We start from the raw sequence: 22272 nt of genomic DNA on the forward strand, positions 1-22272 counted from the left end.
TCTAGTGCCATGTGCAGAGGCTGCAGCCTGGTTTCTGGCCCCAGTGCCAGGAGAGAGGTGGTGGCGGCAGTTTTGCCACCAAGAGGCCCAGGTCTATGTGCTCCTGTGAGGTGAGGCGGTAGGGGGAAAGCAGGCACTAGTCTGAGGACTTGCTGAGGGATGCATCCTCCCAGGCCAGCTCTTAAGAGGCTGCTGTGGAAAGTGCCCTGCAACTGCTGGTCATGGGCATGTGCATCAGGGGCACAGTGAGGGGTGGGGGGTCGAGGCTGGTGTCAGGAGGCTCGCAGTCATCAGCTGAGTGCAGGGAGAAGTCTTGGCACTGGTGCTGGTAGTTCAGGATTGAGTCGTAGAGTACCTCCGGGTGGCGCAGCAGGGATGCATCCGGCTGCCACTGCCAGGTCGCCACCTGCGGCCCATCCAGGTGGGCGGTGTATCGGGGCTGCTCCCTGACGTCAGCGGTTTGGGTCCAGCTGGCTGCGGCTGCGTGGGCAGTAGATGCGCCCCAGCTCTGGCCATGAGCCCCGGGCGATGAGTGGACCCACAGGGTCGCACGGTAGCGGCGGGAGCCCTGCGCGGACCCAGCCCGCACCGCTCAATGCCTGGCCTGGAACAGCCCGGGGGATTGAACCTGGGATGCCGCCTTCTTCCCTCCAGCGCTCTGCTGGGTAAGAAATTTTTTAATGCATTACGGAAGCTTAAGACATACACACAAACAGGTAGGGTTCAAGAAGAATGCCAAATGTCTTCAAACAGATCTGTAACAAGGTGATATAGAACCTCCAGCCAGATAGAAAGGTCTGCCAAGATGGCAACGTATGAGCCAGACCGTGAAGGTTGAGTTGAATTTTAAAATTGAAAACGAAATGCTTAATTGGCGGAGGCCTTGTAGAGGTATCGGTGCAGAGCACAGAAGTTGAACGCCAAGACGTACCTGTGAGCGCTAAGGACAGCTTGTGGATGTCGGGTTTGCTTTTTCTCACTACTCAGTTCTTTTCCCAAATCCTCTGCCACTTGTTTTTTTGTTTGTTTTGTTTTAAGTAAACTGTTATTGGAATGTAGTCGCTCTTATTTGTTGCCTATTGTCTATAGCTTCTTTCATGCTACAAGGGCAGATTAAATGGTTGTGAGTGGTATGGTTCATAAAGCCTAAATAGTTACTGTCTGGTAATTAACAGAAGAAGTTTGCTGAGTCTTGTTCTAAACACCATTAGACAGGAGTGGTTTGTTTCACCTCGGGTTCTTACCTTATCATCTTTCCTCCAATGCATAGTGGTATGGTTCATAAAGTTATTGATGGAAGCTTTCTCCCAGTGGCAATCAACAGCTATTGTATACATGTTTAAATGCATGCAGTTCATATGTGTAACTCTTCCTGCTTCATTAGAATGACACTCCCTCCCCCCATTTTCAATAGAGCTAATTAGTCTTCAGAGAATAACACATGCTAACCACCTTATGCAAAACATTTTCTTTCTTTTTTTTTTTTAAACATTTTCTTTTTAATGGCTTCTTAGACTAAGCACAGCACAGCACATACACTTCCTTTAGTCTGTCTCTTGACCTTACCAGCATAATTCATTTTCTCCAATAACCTGCATATCTTTCAAAACATAGCTGATTTTCTCTGATCAGAGAAATTGGCAAGGATCACAGGAATCTGGTCAATTTCTCTTAGCAGCCAGCTCCAAGTGTTAAAGAGTTTGAAGCTGAAAGACCAATTATCACTTTCCTATAGAAGTGCTTTACACGAGAAAGAGAGAATGGAGATGGAAGTTGAGAAAGACTGTAGTGAGAGGAACAAAATGAGTAAAAGATTTAAAAATAGCAGTGTTTTAGAAAAGATAGAAAATAATAGCCCAAAGAAAATAAAGGCTCTGGTGAATATATAATGTGGAAGGATATGTCCTACATCCTTTTGATACTTTACTTTTGCTAGTTGAAATAAGATGTTTCAGAACTTATCATGGCATCCAAATTCAATTTTGATTAGCATTATCTTACAAATGGGCCAAGTACCCAGGAAACAAGAGAAATATTACAGCATGAAATATATAGAGGGAAATGGTAGTAATTGGCTATATTTAAATTTGTGTGTATGTGTGTGTGTGTAAGTCACTTCAGTCGTGTCTGACTCTCTGCAACCTCAAGGACTGCAGGATGCCAGGCTTCTCTGTCTATCACCAACACCGGGAGTTTTCTGAAACTCATGTCCATCAAGTCGGTGATGCCATCCAACCATCTCATCCTCTGCCATCCGCTTCTCCTCCTGCCCTCAATCTTTCACAGCATCAGGGTCTTTTCAAATGAGTTAGCTCTTTGCATCAGGTGGCCAAAGTATTGCAGTTTCAGCTTCAACATCATCCCTTCTAATGAATATTCAGGATTGATTTCCTTTAGGATGGACTGGTTGGATCCCCTTGCAGTACAAGGGACTCTCAAGAGTCTTCAATACCACAGTTCAAAAACATCAATTTTTCCACACTCAGTATGCTTTATAGTCCAGCTCTCACATCTATACATGACTACTGGAAAAACCATAGCCTTGACTAGACGGACCTTAGTTGGCAAAGTAATGTCTTTGCTTTTTAATATGCTGTGTAGTTTGGTCATCACTTTTCTTCCAAGGAGTAAACGTCTTTTAATTTAATGGCTACAGTTACCATCTGCAGTGATTTTGGAGCCCCCCCCCCCCAAATGGTTGCCACTGTTTCCGCTATTTCCCCATCAATTTGCCATGAAGTGATGGGACTGGATGCCATGATCTTAGTTTTCTGAATGTTGAGCTTTAAGCCAACTTTTTTACTCTCCTCTTTGACTTTCATCAAGAGGCTCTTTAGTTCTTCACTTTCTGCCATAAGGGTGGTGTCATCTGCATATCTGAGGTTATTGATATTTCTCCTGGCAATCTTGATTCCAGCTTGTGCTTCATCTAGCCAAGCATTTCTCATGATGTACTCTGCATATAAGTTAAATAAGGAGGGTGACAATATATAGCCTTGACATACTCCTTTTCCTATTTGGACCAGTCTGTTGTTCCATGTCCAGTTCTAACTGTTGCTTCCTGACCTGCATACATATTTCTCAAGAGGCAGGTCAGGTGGTCTGTATTCCCATCTCTTGAAGAATTTCCCACAGTTTGTGGTGATCCACACAGTCCAGGGCTTTGGCATAGTCAATAAAGCAGAAATAGATGATTTTCTGGAACTCTCTTGCTTTTTTGATGATCCAACAGATGTTGGCAATTTGAGCTCTGGTTCCTCTGCCATTTCTAAAACCAGCTTAAACATCTGGAAATTCACAGTTCACATATTGCTGAAGCCTGGCTTGGAGAATTTTGAGCATTACTTTACTAACGTGTGAGATGAGTGCAGTTGTATAGTAGTTTGAGCATTCTTTGGCATTTCCTTTCTTTGGAATTGGAATGAAAACTGACCTTTTTCAGTCCTGTGGCCATTGCTACATTTTCCAAATTTGCTGGCATATTGAGTGCAGCACTTTCATAGCATCATCTTTCAGGATTTGAAATAGCTCAACTGGAATTCCATCATCTCCACTAGCTTTGTTCATAGTGATACTTCCTAAGGCCCACTTGTCTTCTCATTCCAGGATATCTGGCTCTAGGAGAATGATTACGCCATTGTGCTTATCTGGCTTATGAAGATCTTTTTTGGATAGTTACTCTGTATTCTTGCCACCTCTTCTTAATATCTTCTGGTTCTGTTAGGTCCATACCATTTCTGTCCGTTATTGAGCCCATCTTTGCATGAAATGTTCCCTTGGTATCTCTAATTTTCTTGAAGAGATCTCTAGTCTTTCCCATTCTATTGTTTTCCTCTATTTCTTTGCATTGATCACTGAGGAAGGCTTTCTTATCTCTCCTTGCTATTCTTTGGAACTCTGCATTCAAATGGGTATATCTTGTCTTTTCTCCTTTGCTTTTGGCTTCTCATCTTTTCACAGCTATTTGTAAGGCCTCCTCAGACAGCCATTTTTCTTTTTTGCATTTCTTTTTCTTGGGATGGTCTTGATCCGTGTCTCCTGATTTCTGACTTCTACTGTATAATCGTAAGGGATTTGAATTAGGTCATACCTGAATGGTCTAGTGGTTTTCCCTAGTTTCTTCAATTTAAGTCTGAATGTGGCAATAAGGAGTTCATGATCTAAGCCACAGTCTGCCCCTGGTCTTCTTTTTGCTGACCGTATAGAGCTTCTCCACCTTTGGCTGCAAAGAAGATAATCAGTCTGATTTTGGTGTTGACCATCTGGTGATGTCCATATGTAGAGTCTTCTCTTGTGTTGTTGGAAGAGGGTGTTTGCTATGACCAGTGCGTTCTCTTGGCAAAACTCTATTAGCCTTTGCTCTGCTTCATTCTGTACTCCAAGGCCAAATTTGCCTGTTACTCCAGGTGTTTCTTGACTTCCTACTTTTGCATTCCAGTCCCCTACAATGAAAAGGACATCTTTTTGGGGTGTTAGTTCTAGAAGGTCTTGTTGGTCTTCGTAGAACCATTCAACTTCAGCTTTTTCAGCATTAGTGGTTGGGGTATAGACTTGGATTACCTTGATATTGAATGGTTTGCCTTGGAGACCAACAGAGATCAGTATGTCATTTTGGGGATTGCATCCAAGTGCTGAGTTCAGACTCTTGTTTACTATGATGGCTACTCCATTTCTTCTAAGGGATTCTTGCACATAGTAGTAGATATAATGGTCATCTGAGTTAAATTCACCCATTCCAGTCCATTTTAGTTCTCTGATTCCTAAAATGTTGACGTTCACTGTTGCCATCTCCTGTTTGACCACTTTCAATTTGCTTTGATTCATGGACCTGACATTCCAGGTTCCTATGCAATATTGCTCTTTACAGCTTCGGACCTTGCTTCCATCACCAGTCACATCCACAACTGGTGTTGTTTGCTTTGGCTTGGTTTCTTCATTCTTTCTCAGAGAAGGCAATGGCACCCCACTCCAGTACTCTTGCCTGGAAAATCCCATGGACAGCGGAGCCTGGTGGGCTCTTGTCTGTGGGGTCGCACAGAGTCAGACACGACTGAAGTGACTTAACAGCAGCAGCAGCTTTATTCTTTCTGGAGTTATTTCTCCACTGATATCCAGTAGCATATTGGGTACCTAGCAACCTGGGGAGTTCATCTATCAGTGTCCTATCTTTTTGCATTTTCATACTGCTCATGGAGTTCTCAAGGGAAGAATACTGAAGTGGTTTGCCATTCCCTTCTCCAGTGGACCACATTTTTTCAGAACTTTATACCATGATTCGTCCATCTTGGGTGGCCCTACATGGCATGGCTCATAGTTTCATTGAGTTAGATAAGGCTGTGGTCCATGTGATTATATTGGTTAGTTTTCTGTGATTGTGGTTTTCAGTCTATCTGCCCTCTGATGGAGAAGGATAAGAGACTTATGGAAGCTTCCTAATGGGAGAGACTGACTGAGGTGGAAACTGAGTCTTGTTCTGATGGGCAGGGCCATGCTCAGTAAATTTTTAATCCAATTTTCTGTTGATGGGTGGAACTGTGTTTCCTCCCTGCTGTTTACCTGGGGGAAGACCTGGGTTCGATCCCTGGGTCTGCCCGCAATGTGGGAGACCTGGGTTTGATCCCTGGGTTGGGAAGATCCTCTGGAGAAGGAAATGGCAACTCACTCCAGTGTTCTTGCCTGGAGAATCCCATGGATGGAGAAGCCTGGTGGGCTACAGTCCACGGGGTCACAAAAGGTCGGATATGACTGAGCGACTTCAGTTTCAGTTTCAGTTTCAAACTATGGTGGGAGGTAATGAAGATAACGGTGACCTCCTTCAAAAGGTCCCCTGCACGCACTGCTACACTCAGTGCCCCCATCCCTGCAGCAGGCTACTGCCAACCCATGCCTGCACTAGAGACTCCTGGACACTCACAGGCAAGTCTAGGTCAGGCTCTTTTGGGGTCACTGGTCCTTTCCCTGGGTCCTGCTGCACATAAGGTTATCTTTGTGCCCTCCCAGTTTATTTCCCAGTCCTGTGTAAGTTCTGGTAGCTCTATGGTGGGGTTAATGGCGGCCTCCTTGAAGAAGGCTTATGCCATACCCAAGTCTGCTGCACCCAGAGCTCCTGCCCCTGTGGCAGTCTACTGCTGACCCGTACTTCTACAGGAGATGCTCAGACACAGTTCTGTCTCAGTCTCTGTGGGGTCCCTGGGTCCTGGTGCACACAAGGTTTGTTTTGAGCCCTCTGAGTGTCTCTGGCAGGAATGGGGTTTGATTCCAAATGCAAATTTACCCCTCCTTCCATCTTGCTGGGGCTTCTCCTTTGCCCTTGTGGATGGGGTATCTCCTCACAGCTGTTCCAGCGAAGCACAGCCACCTGGGAAGGCTTTTAATTTATGATAGGAATAAAATTAGTTACAGTTGATTAGGGATGGGCTGTCCCTAGGGGTTATGTTGAGAAAATATATAGGATGGGCAACAATTTAAGTGGACGCCATATGAATATGTTAATTCAGTTTGAGTGTAGAGGGCATATCTGAGTGTTTAGAGAAGATACATGGGTGAGAGTTGATAAATATGTGGGTGAAAAGATAATGAATCACTGTTGAGAAAGGAACATTTAAAGAGGGTATAGTAAAGGGTCTTTCCTTTCATATTATGTGAATTTTTTTCTGTTCACATAGGTTTTTAATTTCTGTAATGCAAGACAGACCTGAAGTATATTTGCCACTTAAATTTTGGTCAGCATATAATCTTCTGGGCATAAAAAGGAATATATACTTGTGAACATCTCTGAAACCAATTTAGAAATTTCACATTGAGTGGAACTCCTGGGAACTCCCTATGCTATATAAAATTTTCAAACTCAAAAAATCCCATAGCTGATAGTTCATTTCCTAACATAATTTTTGGGGCTTCCCTGGTAGCTCAGAGGTTAAAGCGTCTGCCTGCAATGTGAGAGACCTGGGTTTGATCCCTGGGTCAGCCCTCTACATTTCTAGATTTCTTGAGCAGTTATAAGTTTCAAATTAATGAAAAATGAATGTAAGAAATGTAGGGGACACTGGAGAACTATGACTTCCACAGACTGGTCAACTAGCCTCTAAGTATTTGGAAGTGTGGTAAAATTATTTTCCTTTAATACCAACTTTATTGAAGCATCATTCACATACCATAAAATTTACATACTTAAAGTATACAATTCAGTGGTAATTAGTGTATTCACAGAATTGCATGACTATTAGCACTGTGTAATTTCACAATGTTCGCATCACCCCAAAGAGAAACACAGTGTCCTTTAGTGGTCACTCCCCCTGTTCCCCATTCCTCAGCCCCTGGTAATCACTAATCTCATCTATCCCTATAAATTTTTCCTGTTCTTGACATGTCATATAAATATAGTCATATAGTATGTAGACTTGTTTCTGGTTTCTTTGATTTAGCATAATATCTTCAAGATTCATCAATGTTGAAGTATCAGTACCCCATTGCTTTTTATGGCCAAATCATATCCCATGGTATGACTATACTACCTTTTGTTTATCCATTCATCAGTTGATGGCCATTTGAATTGTTTCTACCTTTTGGCTGGGGTGAAGAATGCTGTTATAAACATTCATATGCAAGTTTTTATATGGATAAGTTTTCTTATGTATGTAGTTTTTACTATAGAAACAAAGTGTAATAAAACAAAGGGGGAACTTTAAAACTTTGAATACAGATCAAGGTGCTCTGAGGGATATAGCAGTAAATATACAGTTTATAATTGCCCCACACATTCCTAGTTTTATGCTCAATGTTATTTGTCCTCAGCTTTATTGAGGTATAATTGACAAATAGGAATACGATGCACATGGGTTGGGTAGCTCCGCTGGAAGAGGGCATGGCAACCTGCTCCGGTATTCTTGCCTACAGAAACCCCGTGAACGCAGAAGCCTGATGGGCTGCAGTCCATAGAGTCGCAGAGACAACTGGAGTGACTTAGCATGCATACATGCAAGGTGCCCAATTGTTCTGATAAATGTGTACATTGTGAAATGATCAGCACAGTTAATCTAATTAACATATTCATCACCTCAAATTTTAAATCTTGTTTTATGGTGAGAACATATAAGATTTACCCTCTTTGTAAACTGCAGGTATAGTATTGTTCCCTTTAGTCATCAATATAGTAGTCAACAGTATAGTATTGTTCACTATAGTCATCATGCTGTACATTAGATCTCCAGAATTTACTCATCTTGAGCAACTGAAACTTTGTACTCTTTTGACCAACATCTCCCTATTTCCACCACTGCCCACCCCCCACTCGCCACTGCCGCCGGCCCCAGGCAGCCACCCTTCTACTCTGTCCTCTCAAGAGTTTGACTATTTTAAACTCACATATATTTCACATGTAAAATTCATGTAATATTTGTCTTTCTGTGTCTGGCTTGTTTCATTCAGAATAATGTCCTACAAGTTCATCCATGTTGTCAGCAATGGCAGTATTTCCTTCTTTTTTAAGGCCGAATGACATTCCACTGTGTGTGTACTACATCTTCTATATTCATTCATTGATGAACATTGAGGTTGTTTTTGATTCTTGGCTATTGCAAATAATGCTGCAATGAACATGGGAAAGCAGATATTTCTTGGAGATATGGATATCATTTCCTTTGGATATATGCTTAGAAGGGGGATTCCTGGATCATATGGTAGTTCTATTTCTAATCTTTTTGAGATGTCCTCATACTATTTTTCCTAATTGCTGTCTAATTGCTCTATCAGTTTACATCCCCACCAACAGCAAACTCCAAAATGGTTCCTTTTTCTTCATAACCTCAGCAACCTTTGTTATCTGATTTTTTTTTATAAATGACCATTTCAACAGGTGGGATGTAATAGTTCTTTGAGGTTTTGATTTGCATTTCCCTGATGATTAGTGATGTTGAGCACCTTCTCATATACCTTTTGCCACTCATATGTCTTCTTTGGAGAAATGTGTATTCAAGTGTTCTGCCCGTTTTTTTTTTTTTTTTTACATTATAAAGTGTTCCATATTTTATTCATTTAATCTCTTTTGATATTTGTGTGGCTTTCAGCATTTTGATATAACCAGAGCTCTAAACATACATCTTTTCACATTTTTGCTAGTAATATATTAAGAAATTCTTTTCTAGGTCCCATTTTTTCCTTTTTCTTTTTTTTAAATTTATTTTTTAATATAAATGTATTTATTTTAATTGTAGGATAATTACTTTACAATAGTGTATTGGTTTTGCCATACATCAGCATGAATCTGCCGCAGGTGTACATGTGTTCCCCATCCTGAACTCCCCTCCCACCTCCCTCCCTGTACCATCCCTCTGGGTCATCCCAGTGCACCAGCCCCAAGCATCCTATATCATTCTGCCCATTTTTTAACTGGGTTATTAGTTTGCTTTTGATTTGTAAGTGTTCCTTATATATTCTCCATATTAACCCTTTATCACATATATGGTTCACAAGTATTTTTTTCCCATTCTGTAGGATGTTTCTTCACTATGTGGACTGCTTCTTTTGCTGTGGAAAAGCTTTTTAGTTTGATGTAGCCTTGTCTATTTTTCAGTTTTGTTGCCTGTGCTTTGGAAGTCTTATCCAAAAAATTGTTCTCAAGACCAAATATCTGATGTTTCATGGCAAAGAAGTTGTGCATAGTTGGACATGGTGATTGATCCTTTGTGTGTGTTGCTGCTGCTGCTGCTAAGTCACTTCAGTCATGTCTGACTCTGTGCAGCCCCATAGACGGCAGCCCACCAGGCTCCCCTGTCCCTGGGATTCTCCAGGCAAGAACACTGGAGTGGGTTGCCATTTCCTTCTCCAACGCATGAAAGTGAAAAGTGAAAGGGAAGTGGCTCAATCGTGTCCGACTCTTTGCGACCCCATGGACTGTAGCCCACCAGGCTCCTCCGTCCATAGGATTTTCCAGGCAAGAGTACTGGAGTGGGGTGCCATCACCTTCTCCTTGTGTGTGTTACTGAATTCAATTTGATAGTATTTGGTAGAGTTTTGCACATACATTCATAAAGGACATTGGTCTGTAGTTTTCTTGAATGCCTTTTTACATTAGAGTGAAACTGGTATCATGGAAGGAGTTAGAAAATGTTATCTTTAATTTTTGGAATACTTTGTGAAGAATTGGTTCTCATTCTTTAAATGTCCAGTAAAAGTCACCATCAAATCCATCTGATTCTGGACTTCTCTTTGTCAGAAATTTTCAGATTTCTGTTTCAACCTCTAGTTATCTTATGGCTATTCAGATTTTCTGTTTCTTCTAGAACCATGTTCAGAAGTTTGTGTCTTAGGATTTGTCCATGTCATCTAGGTTATCTAATTGGTTGGCACATGATTATTTATTGTTTTATTATTCTGTCATACTCCTTTTTATTGATGTAGAGTAGTAGTGATATTCTTTCTTTTATTCCTGATTTTAAGAAATTGAGTTTTTGCTGTTGTTGATTTTGGTTTGATGAGTCTAGCTCAAGTTTTTTTCAATATCATTAATCATTACAAAGACATAGTTTCAGGTTTGTTGATTTTCTCCATTGCTTTCTGTTCTCTGTTTCATGGTTATTCCTTTCCTTTTGTTTGCTTTGTTTACTTCCTTTTGCTCTTCTTTTTTTCTATTTGCAAAGATGGAGGTTAGGTTATTGATGAAAGGCCTTTATCTTTTTTTAATATTGATGCTTACTGCTATAAATTTACTTCTAATCATTTCTTTTGCTGCATCCCATAAGTTTTGGTATGTTGAGTTTTAGTTTTTCTTTATTTCAAAGTTTTCTCTAATTTCTCTTGAAATTTCTTCTTTGACCTATTCGTTACTTAGAAGTGTATTATTTAATTTCCACGTATTTGTGAGTTTCCTGCATTCTCTTATCTTTATTTGTTCTTTTAAACAATTTCTGTATTGATATGCTCTAGTTTGTGAGATGTTCTCATACTGCCTTTAAGTTTTTAGACATGTTTTTCTTCAGTTTTTTGAACATGTTTATAATAGTTGACTTACTGTCTTTGTTTCATAACTCTAACAGTTGTGTTTCCTCAGGGACAGTTGCTATTTATTCAGTTCAGTTCAGTCGATCAGTCATGCCCAACTCTTTGCAACCCCATGAATTGCAGCACACCAGGCCTCACTGTCCATCACCAACTCCCGGAGTTCACTCAGACTCACGTCCATCGAGTCAGTGATGCCATCCAGCCATCTCATCCTCGGTCATCCCCTTCTCCTCCTGCCCCCAATCCCTCCCAGCATTAGGGTCTTTTCCAATGATTCAACACTTCACATGAGGTGGCCAAAGTACTGGAGTTTCAGCTTTAGCATCATTCCTTCCAGAGAACACCCAGGACTGATCTCCTTTAGAATGGACTGGTTGGATCTCCTTGCAATCCAAGGGACTCTAAAGAGTCTTCTCCAACACCACAGTTCAAAAGCATCAATTCATCGGCGCTCAGCTTTCTTCACAGTCCAACTCTCACATCCATACATGACCACAGGAAAAACCATAGCCTTGACTAGACGGACCTTTGTTGGCAAAGTAATGTCTCTGCTTTTGAATATGCTATCTAGGTTTAGGTTGGTACAAAAGTAACTGTGGTTTCAGACCATGAATTTTAAATCATTATAACTAGGCTGAAATACATCTTTATTAATCAAAATAGAAACCACTGTGATCAACACATTTTGCCAACGAGAAATAAGTTTGTTTATTCCTGTAGCATAAAAATCCATGCTATGAAATTTGACGAACTCTTGGAAAGCATTTTCTGCCTCCTGCTGGTTGTGGAAGTGTTTTCCCTGCGAAAAGTTTTCAAGATGCTTGAAGAAGTGTTAAGTTGGTTGGCAAGAGATAAAGTGAATGTGGCAAATGAGGCTAAACTTTGTAGCCTGATTCATTCAGCTTTTGAAGTGTTCATTGTGTAATATTTAAGGTAATTTTCAAATAGCTGAGAAGTTAATTTTGACAATTTTCCCAGTGTTCTCTTTCTGTTTGTGAAGGAGTAACTTTTTGGAGGCCTTTATTCTGCCATTCTGGAAGTATTTCAGTGCCATTAATCTTAATTTTTTTCTTAGATAGTTTTCTAATAATGTGCATCTTAAAGATTTGTCAGAGCTGTATATGATGTTTCTAAAGACTTTCATTTCACCATCAATAAACTAGCTTGCCTTAAAATTTTGTAAGCAACATTTTTTATTTGCTTTTTATTTTATCCCAACAGTTTTCTGTTTTCTTAATCCATTTCAGCTGCTATAAGAGTATACCATAGACTGCACAGTTTATAAGCAACTGAAATTTATTTCTAATCGTTCTGGAGGCTGGAAATCCCAGATCGGAGTGCTCACATGGTCAGATGTGGGCCCTCTTCCTGGGCACAGACTTCTTCTGATATCCTCACATGGTGGAAGGCTTAAGGAGCTCTGTGGACCCTCTTTTATAAGGACACTAATCCCACTCAGGCTTTAATTGCCTAATTCTATCTTGTAGAGCATTAGAATTTAACATAAGAGTTTCAGAACTTCCCTGGTGGTTCAGTGGTTACGACTCCTTACTTCCACTTCAGGGACATGAGTTCAGTCCCTGGTTGTGGAACTAAGATCATGTATGTTGTGTGACATGGCAAAAAAAAAAAAAAAAAAAAAAAGAACAATAACCCAAAACATGAGTTTTAGGGGTTTGCAAGTATTACCCAGGGATCAAACCCAAGTCTCCTGCGTTGCAGGCAGGTTCTTTACCTGCTGAGTCACAAGGGAAGCCCCAAATATTCAGCCGATAGCAATTGATCGCTTTTCTTCTGTTTTCAGAATGTGACATGTTCATTCATTCCACATCAAGTTGGAGTCTTTAAAGTGAAGCAATTTATAGAGATTATTGGCTCAGTGGCAGATGAAAATTTGCAGTCTTCATCACTGAAGCCTTTCCATTATATATATTTATATTTTAATAGTGTCTGCAAGCCTTCTACCAAGAAAGTTGTGATGAAAGTTAATCCTGGTATGCTATCAGGGGTACTTATCAATTATTAGTTTATTTTTGGTTACTCTAGGATTATCTTAACACATTAATGTTTAGCTGTGTATATCAAATGTGATCTAATCTAATGCTTCTAAACTTTTGCATGCATCTGGGCCTGTAAAAATATGTCACTGTCTTACATCCCATCATTGATTATTAAGCATATCTTTGTTGGAGCCCAAATATTTGAATTTCCAGCATGTTTCCAATAGATGCTGATGCTGCCATTTTGAAGATCTCACTTTGACTAGCACTGGTTTGGTGGTATATAAAATTTATTGAAAATTTTAATATTTTATTCTTCTACTTTTTGAGTCTATAATATAAACCATTTTGACTATTCCATAGATTTTCTGATTGCTACTGTTTCAACTAATTCTCAGTTATCTCTTATACATTGAACCATATGAAATTGCTGCTATTCAATTCTCTTTATAAAAATTTCAGTTTCATGTGGGCCAACCTAATCCTTCAAGTTATCAGGTTTTAGGTTTTTGCATGCATTTTTATCACTTATGCATACATTATTTTACTAAACTGTTTTATGTAGATCCATTTATTAATTATTTTCATTTTCTGAATTTGCTTAGGGATTTAGGATTAAGTTGGAAGTAGCACTCTAATGTAATTGTTAATTCATGGAAGTTCAAAAAAATGTTTAAACTTAATATTCAATTCTCTAACAGGTATATCCCCTTTGGTCAGTAATCCTACGGGACAGTTTGTGGTGAAAGACTTGGTGCAGTACAAGGACCATGCACCTGTAGCGATGCTTCAGTCAACCATGACACACATTCACAATCATAAGATAAATAAAGAGTTAATAAAGGGTGCACTGATAGCCTTTCCCAATGACCGAGCTGCAAGTATCCGGTCTGGAGAAGACCATGAAAATTTCAGGTAATGTGCTATATTAAAAACCTGAAATTTTGTAAGACACAATAACCAGCATGATATGCAGAGATCTTATCAGATCCTGCTGTAATAAATTAGTGATGGTAATAATAATAGTAGCAAAATTTTGTTTTCAATTTTTTTAATTGGAGGAGTTGTTGTGGAATGCTACTCTATTTCCTTCATCTAACCTTTCATCTCTAATGTGAATGGTTTACCCAATGATTCTTAAAATAGGCTGTTGACAAGCAGAGAAAAATAATAGAAATAATCACGTTTGGAAATGTATATAGCCCTCAGAATAGTCATGTTCATTAAATATGGCTGAGACCTTGAATTTATCTAAGATGAAAAATTTTAAACTGTGATAAATCAGTCGTTCTCATCTTCATTATCATTATCATCTTCATCCTTAGCATCATCTTTGCTCAGTCTCCTCAAAGTCACATTTCCAACAACTTTTCCCAAAATGAACTAAAATCTCCCCGGTTATAAGAATTATAAATCAATGCTTAGTGAGAATAAACTCAGTCATCCTGACATCTTTATTTTAGCCATTAGCTCAGGAATGGTTTTTATACATTTGAGGATGAACTAGATTTCTTTTTTACATGTTTGTATGTTACTAAACAACTGTCTAAGCTTGATCATGTCCTATAACATTCTTTACTTGTCTCTTTACCTTTGGTGAATCTTTAAGCTCACTTACTTTTACAATTATTTTCTTAAAATACAATTTGATATTTTATGCCATGATTGTTTTATTATCCACAATTGGAAAATTCTAAGTTTTTATTAATATATAGTCTATTTATGATTTTATTTTACAAATCCCATTCATATCAGTCTTTTTCTCTCTTTTTGTAGTTGACAGGTGCTATAAAACACACAAGCATGAAGATTATGCAGACTCCACTTTAAATAATTATACAGTATAAGAAAAGGAAAACACTGCAAAGATAGCTGTGGAAATAATTTTTAAATGTATTATATTCAATTATTTCCAATGTTTATATAAATATATCTATATACAGATATAGTGTGTTAATTTAACATTAATATTTTATTGGTAAGGCAGTATTAATCAGATGATCTAAACTGCCAGGATTTTTTTTTTTTTTTGAGGAAGGCTAACCTAAGTATTTTATATTTATCCCATGGCCATAATTATATTTTTTCCTCTCAATTTACTCTTTTCCATACTAACAGAAATACAAAATTTAGTTATTTTCTGGCTAGCAATTAGTAGTGAAAATTCAAGTAATGACATTTTACAGTGTATTAACTTGGTAATTATAATTGCTATTTTATTTTTTAATTCATTTTACCTTCTCAACTTTTGAGAAGAAAATAAGGTAAGAATTTTGTCTAGTTTTATTTAATGCAGTATATATCTTGTGTTTAGAATAGTGTGTTATAATAGGCACTCAGTAAATATTTATTTAATGAATGAGGGAAAATGTCTTATTTACATTGTAATTTTTTTTGCCTGTACTTTGCACGCTTTAAAAAATCACCTACTCAAAGATTCAGGGTATTTCTTAAAGTTTATTCTTTAAGGATCTCGTAAGCATTTAGATATGTTAGTCACCAGCATTTGTCACTTCAGGCACCTGCTCTACTACTTACTTCTAAGTCCCACCTTTTCTTCTTGCTACAGACAGAGGGACTTCAGATATAGGAATTATTTCTAGATTCGAAAGGTAAAGAATCTACCTGCAATGCAGGAGACCTGGGTTCAATCCCTGGGTTAGGAAGACCCCCTAGAGCAGGGCATGGCAACCCACTCCAGTATTCTTGCCTAGAGAATTCCATGGACAGAGGAGCCTGGTAGGCTACAGTCCACGGGGTCACACAGAGTCGGACACGACTGAGCAACTTCACGTCATACTTCACTTCAGTCTCTTCATGATGTAAAGAATTTTGTTAAGAATCTAGGAAATGTTGTTGATGATTATCAACTATATTAAGTGAAAGAGCTTCCCATTACCCAACATAATAAAGAACAATATAGTCTGTGGGGTCGCAAAGAGTTGGACATGACTGAGCAATTAGCACATGCAAAGGTAGTTCAAGATCCCAGAGCCTGAAGAGAGATTTAAATATATCAACAACTATCCTTGGAGAAATATCAACAACCTCAGATATGAAGATGGTACCACTCTAATGGCAGAAAACAAAGAGGAACTAAAGAGCCTCTTGATGAGGGTGAAGCAGGAGAGTCAAAAAGCTGGCTTGAAACTCAACATTCAAAACACAAAGATCATGGCATCCAGTTCCATCACTTCATGGCAAATAGATGGGGAAAATGTGGAAATATAGACAGATTTTATTTTCTTGGGCTCCAGCATCACTAAAGATGATGACTGCAGCCATGAAATTAAAAGATATTTGCTCCTTGGGAGGAAAGCTATGACAAACCTAGACAGTGTATTAAAAATCAGAGATATCACTTTGCCAACAAAGGTCCACATAGTCAAATCTATGGTTTTTCCAGTAGTCATGTATGAATGTGAGAGCTGGATCATAAAGAAAGCTGAGCATCAAAGAATTGATGCTTTGGAATTGTAGTGTTGGAGAAGACTCTTGAGAGTCCCTTGGACTGCAAGGAGATCAAACCAGTCAATCCTAAAAGAAATCAACACTGAGTATTCATTGGGAGGACTGATGCTGAAGCTGAAGCTCCAATATACTTTAGCCAGCTAATTCGAAGAGCCAACTCATTTGAAAAAACCCTGATGCTGGGAAAAATTGAGGGCAGGAGGAGAAGGGGGCAGCAGAGAATAAGATGGCTGGATGTCATCACCAGTTCAGTGAGCATGAATTTAACCAAACTCCAGGACACAGTGAGCTTCCCTGGTGGCTCAGCTGGTAAATAATCTACCTGCAAAGTGGGAGACCTGGATTTGATCCCTGGGTTGGGAAGATCTACTGGATAAGGGATAGGCTACAACTCCAGTATTATTGGGCTTCCCTGGTGACTCAGACAGTAAAGAATGTGCCCACAATTCAGGAGACCTGGGTTCGATCGTGGGTGGGAAAGATCCCCTGGAGAAGGGAACAGCTACCCACTCTAGTATTCTGGCTTGGAGAATTCCATGGACTGTATAGTCCGGGTCACAGAGTCGGACACCACTGAGCAACTTTCACTTTCACTTTCCAGGAGATAGTGAAGGGAGGGAAGCTTGGCGTGTTGCAAAGAGTCAGACAGGACTTAGTGACTGAACAGCAACAGTCCTTGAGTAGCAAAGCATTTGTTTCTCCTTATTGCTTCACTCTCTTAAAGAGTTTAACTCAGTTAAAAAAGTCTTACTGTGACCAATGAGGAATTATTGAAAACAGGAAGAAATATTAGATTAAATTTCATTTGACTGTGTAAGACTACTAGGTTTATACTTGTGATTTAATTATTGAGACTGATAATCTCAATAATTAATAATATTGGCTGAAGACTGAGGTAGCCTAAGGCTGAAGGATATGAATAATTGTACTTCTTGTTTTTATGGAAAATATGTGGTAGGCCAAAGTAAAAGCGTGAACACAGTTGAGTGAATATGAGATATTGAGTAGTTTGTAGTTTTTTGGTTTTTTTCTTTGTATAGGTTTGTTGCTGATGGTTACTTTATAAACTCTGAGATATTAAGAAAGCAGCATAATTTTAAAAAAGGATTTCTTATTCTTTCTATATACTTTTTTTCTGGTTTTGAATACAGTGATCTAAAAGTAATTAACTATTAGGAAACACTAATAAGATTCAGATCTAATTCCATCTGTAACCTCAGTTCAGTTCAGTTCGGTCACTCAGTCATGTCCGACTCTTTGTGACCCCATGAATCGCAGCATGCCAGGGCTCCCTGTCCGTCACCAACTGCTGGAGCCTACCCAAACCCATGTCCATCGAATCAGTGATGCCATCCAGCCATCTCATCCTCTGTCGTCGTCTTCTCCTCCTGACCCCAATCCCTCCCAGCATTAGGGTCTTTTCCAATGAGTCAACTCTTCGCATGAGATGGCCAAAGTATTGGAGTTTCAGCTTCAACATCAGTCCCTCCAATGAACAGGACTGATCTCCTTTAGAATGAACTGGTTGGATCTTCTTGCAGTCCAAGGGACTCTCAAGAGTCTTCTCCAACCCCACAGTTCAGAAGCATCAATTCTTCGGCGCTCAGCTTTCTTCACAGTCCAACTCTCACATCCATACATGACCACTGGAAAAACCATAGCCTTGACTAGATGGACCTTTGTTGGCAAAGTAATGTCTCTGCTTTTAAATGTGTTGTCTAGGTTGGTCATAACTTTCCTTCCAAGGAGTAAGCATCTTTTTATTTCATGGCTGCAGTCACCATCTGCCGTTATTTTGGAGCCCCCAAAAATAAAGTCTGACACTGTTTCCACTGTTTCCCCATCTATTTGCCATGAAGTGATGGGACCAGATGCCATGATCTTCGTTTTCTGAATGTTGAGCTTTAAGCCAACTTTTTTACTTTCCTCCTTCACTTTCATCAAGAGGCTTTTAGCTCCTCTTCACTTTCCGCCATAAGGGTGGTGTCATCTGCATATCTGAGGTTACTGATATTTCTCCTGGCAATCTTGATTCCAGCTTGTGCTTCTTCCAGTCCAGCGTTTCTCATGATGTACTCTGCATATAAGTTAAATAAGCAGGGTGACAATATACAGCCTTGACATATTCCTTTTCCTATTTGGAACCAGTCTGTTGTTCCATGTCCAGTTCTAACTATTGCTTCCTGACCTGCATACAGGTTTCTCAAGAGACAGGTCAAATGGTCTGGTATTCCCATGTCTTTCGGAATTTTCCACAGTTTGTGGTGATCCACACAGTCAAAGGCTTTGGCATAGTCAATAAAGCAGAAATAGATGTGTTTCTAGAACTTGCTTGCCTTTTCAATGATCCAGTAGATGTCGTAACCTGGAGCTGCCCAAATTATTACCTCCTTGACTAATACCCCAAGAATAGGTGGTATTACATCCCAGTGACCTTAGAGATTTTCTGTCATTGGTTTATGAAGAAAATTAGACATAATTTTAATCCTACATGTAATAATGTCTCCATATATAATACGATATGAGGACAATATCAGGACAGGACAAATTCACCAGTCTGTGCCCAACTCCTGGTATAGGAGGCACTAAAAAAAATACTGATTGAATAACTGCACATGTATCAATATACATAAGTATTAACATGACTTTTCATATTGTAGGACGATTTTCACAAAGATTCCAAGATATAACTATGTGGATCCTGATTTTGCATATACTAAATTTGAAAAACTAGTAAAGAAATCTCATGAAAACTATTATGCAGGATACATTAAATTTTTAAGAAATGTGCGCCTGCAGAAAGAAGCACACAGGTAAAGTTCACTTTTTCAAACAATATGAAACAAACAGATCATGGTACCAGTAAAGCCAGAATTTTTTTCTTTACGTTCTATTTTGTGATTTAAAGGATGTTTTCATGTATGAAAATAACAAAACATTGAACTACTTAAACTGCATTTATTTCCTTTTTTACTTTTGATTTGGGAATGTCTTAGATGGACTTCCCTAGAAGCATATTATGAGACAGGAATTCCAGCACATGTGATTTTTGGAGGATCAACAACAACAATTGTCGTTGTTCCTGCCTTGAGTCAAAGGAACTTTTGTGCTCCATATCAGTCATTGCCCGTGAACTGTCATTGGGTATGGTAGGGTGGGTGTAACTTTCTTGGGGTGGTATTTGAGAATTGGGTCCCCTTAACAGAGGGCAATTTTATGTGGAAAGTGCTTTTGCCTGCTTCAGTGTATCTCAGTGGGTCAGTAATAGCATCTAATATGGGGAATATTTGAATTTACTGATGTATATATTTTCTAAAAGACAGCCTCAATTAGTTGTTATTATGATTTCTCTAGGAAGCACACATACTCATATAATGACATAGACATAGGATTACATCCTGCATCTGGTCTAAAATCACCCACTGTCTCAGAAGTGGAAAGGGAAGAGGAGTTACCTTCAACACAGTGTTGGATCAAACACAACCAATTGCTAAGAACCAGAAATATAGCATTCAAGGAGACAAAGTCTCTGAGAAGAAAGGCATGTGCAATATTTCACATTTGATTATACCATGATAATTCTTAAAATATTTTTTGCTAGTATTGAACAGTTAATTTTGGAATAATGTGATTTCTCACAGGTTCTTAAAGGACTTAAATCAGACCCATCCACACCCCATGAAAAACATGATTGCAGCTTAACTTTGACACCAAAGCAAACTTATCAAGTAATTGTTGGTAAGAATCTATAAAAACTTACGGAAGTCTTTTAAAAAATAGATTTATTTAAGTATAATTCATATTTCATAAAACTCACCAGGTCAAAGCATGCAAATCAGTGAATTTCAGTGAATTTACAGGTTTATTCAGCCATCATCACAATTCAATTTTTACAATGATGCCTTCACCCTCATCACTGTTATGCTGTTACCTCCAGTTCCCACCCCTAGCCCCAGGCAACCATTAATTAGCTTTCTGTCACTATAGATTTGCCTATTCTGAACATTTCATGTAAAAGAAAGCACATAGTATGTGGTCTGTCTTGCATTACTTCTTTTACTTAGCATAATGTTCGTAAGGTCCATCCCTGTGGTGTTAGCTATAAATATTTTGTTTGTTTTTATGCTTAAATAGTATCTCATTTTATTAGGAATGGGCTTCCCTGGTGGCTCAGCTGGTAAAGAATCGGCCTGCAATGCAGGAGACCCCAGTTTGATTCCTGGGTCAGGAAGATACACTGAAGAAGGGAGAGGCTATCCTCTCCAGTATTCTTGGGCTTCCCTGGTGGCTCAGCTGGTAAAGAATTGGCCTGCAATGCAGAAGACCTGGGTTTGATCCCTGGGTTGGGAATATTTCCTGGAGGAGGGCATGACAACCCACTCCAGTATTCCTGCCTGGACAATCCCCATGGACAGAGGAGCCTACAGTCCAAAGAGATGGATACGACTGAGCGACTAAGCACACACATTTTGTTTGCCCTTTTACAGTTGATGGACACTGAGCTGTTTCCAGTTTGAGGCTATTGTGAATAATGCTGCTATAAATAGTCGCATGTAATTCTTTGAGTGAACATAGGTTTTTATTTCTTTTGGTTAGATTCCTATGAGTAGAATTGCTGAGTGGTATGGTAACTGGTTCCAAATTGGGCAAGCAGTACGTCAAGGCTGTACATTGTCACCCTGCTTATTTAACTTATGCAGAGTACATCATGAGAAATGCTGGGCTGGATGAAGCACAAGCTGGAATCCAGATTGCTGGGAGAAATATCGATAATATCTGATATGCAGGTGATACCACCCTTATGGCAGAAAGTGAAGAACAACTAAGAGGCTCCAAGAGCCTCTTGATGAAAGTGAAAGAGGAGAGTGAAAAAGTTGGCTTAAAGCTCAACATTCAGAAAAGTAAGATCATGACATCCAGGCTCATTACTTCATGGCAAAGAGATGGGGAAATAGTGAGAGACTTTACTTTGGGGGGCTCCAAAATCACTGCAGATGGTGATTGTAGCCATGAAATTAAAAGATGCTTGCTACTTGGAAGAAAAGCTATGATCAACCTAGACCACATATTAAAAAGCAGAGACAATACTTTGCTAACTAAGATCCATCTAGTCAAAGTTATGGTTTTTCCAGTAGTCATGTATGGAATGTGAGAGTTGGACTCTAAAGAAGCTGAGTGCCGAAGAATTGATGCTTTTGAACTGTAGTGTTGGAGAAGATTCTTGAGAGTCCCTTGGACTGCAAGGAGATCAAACCAGTCCATCCTAAAGGAAAACAGTCCTGAATATTCATTGGAAGGACTGATGCTAAAGCTGAAACTCCAATACTTTAGTCACCTCATGCAAAGAATGGACTCATTGGAAAAGACCCTGATGCTGGTAAAGATTGAAGGCAGGAGGAGAAGGGGACGACAGAGGATGAGATGGTTGGATGGCATCACCAACTTGATGGACATGAGTTTGAGTAAACTCTGGCAGTTGGTGATGGACAGGGAAGTCTGGAGTGCTGCGGTCCATGGGGTCGCAAAAAGTCAGACACGACTGAGAGACTAAACTGAACTGATGGTAACTTTGGTGTAACTTTTAATGAAATGGCCAAAAATTTTCTGTAGTAACTGCACTAGGTTGCAATCACTCCAACAGTTGTTCAGTCACTAAGTTGTGTCATACTCTTTGCAACCTCCTGGACTGCAACATACTAGACTCTTCTGTTGTCCACTATGTCACAGTTTGCTCAGATTCATGTCCATTGAGTTGATCATGCTATCTAACCATCTCATCCTCAGCTGTCCCCTTCTCCTCCTG

General features: G+C 39.4%; 1 protein-coding gene across 1 annotated transcript in view; it reads left to right on the forward strand.

Annotated features, from left to right (window-relative positions):
• CFAP47 (cilia and flagella associated protein 47) overlaps nucleotides 1-22272 on the forward strand; it is a 507991-nt gene that overhangs the window by 23318 nt on the left and 462401 nt on the right. The window contains exons 9-13 of the mRNA XM_042241764.2: nucleotides 12803-12992; nucleotides 13700-13913; nucleotides 19130-19282; nucleotides 19824-20010; nucleotides 20111-20207. Coding sequence (XP_042097698.1) covers nucleotides 12803-12992; nucleotides 13700-13913; nucleotides 19130-19282; nucleotides 19824-20010; nucleotides 20111-20207 — 841 coding nt within the window. The remainder of the gene's footprint in view (nucleotides 1-12802; nucleotides 12993-13699; nucleotides 13914-19129; nucleotides 19283-19823; nucleotides 20011-20110; nucleotides 20208-22272) is intronic.

This window comes from Ovis aries, chromosome X (genome assembly GCF_016772045.2).
Source record: "Ovis aries strain OAR_USU_Benz2616 breed Rambouillet chromosome X, ARS-UI_Ramb_v3.0, whole genome shotgun sequence".
NCBI classification, from domain to species: Eukaryota; Metazoa; Chordata; class Mammalia; order Artiodactyla; family Bovidae; genus Ovis; species Ovis aries.